The sequence below is a fragment of the Wasmannia auropunctata genome, unplaced genomic scaffold (assembly GCF_000956235.1).
Source record: "Wasmannia auropunctata unplaced genomic scaffold, wasmannia.A_1.0 LD296865.1, whole genome shotgun sequence".
Taxonomy (NCBI): Eukaryota; Metazoa; Arthropoda; class Insecta; order Hymenoptera; family Formicidae; genus Wasmannia; species Wasmannia auropunctata.
This window is the reverse complement of record NW_012066025.1, coordinates 1-318: the sequence shown is the minus strand read 5'-3', so window position 1 is coordinate 318 and position 318 is coordinate 1. Positions and strand designations below refer to the sequence as shown.

The following is a 318-nucleotide window of genomic DNA, read 5'->3' as shown; positions in this document are numbered from 1 at the left end:
CGGAAAAAGTACAACTTTTAGGATGCTAACGGGAGATGAAATGTCTAATAGTGGTATAATGTACTTAAAGCAAGCTGAAATTCATTCTAATAGATTCAAGGTAATAACTCGTATATTAATTTAATTTGTTTAATGCTATTATTGTTTATAATATTAGAGGATTACTTTCTGCAGTATCTTTCTGAGATGGGATACTGTCCACAAACTGACGCTTTAATACCCTCCTTAAACTCTTTTGATCACTTACGATTGTTCGCACGTCTTCGTGGTATACCAAAGTCCAACGTAGAGTCAGATCGGAAGAGCACACGTCTGAAC

The 318-nt window shown here is 35.2% G+C and overlaps 1 protein-coding gene across 1 annotated transcript; it reads left to right on the top strand.

The window, feature by feature from the left end:
• Positions 1-8: 8 nt before the first annotated feature.
• On the top strand, positions 9-285 carry LOC105461273 (ATP-binding cassette sub-family A member 3-like; the record flags this gene model as incomplete). Its single annotated transcript, XM_011707765.1, has 2 exons — positions 9-100; positions 175-285. Coding segments are annotated over exons 1-2 (189 nt in total), but the record flags the coding sequence as incomplete, so codon positions are not given.
• Between the last annotated feature and the right edge of the window lie 33 nt (positions 286-318).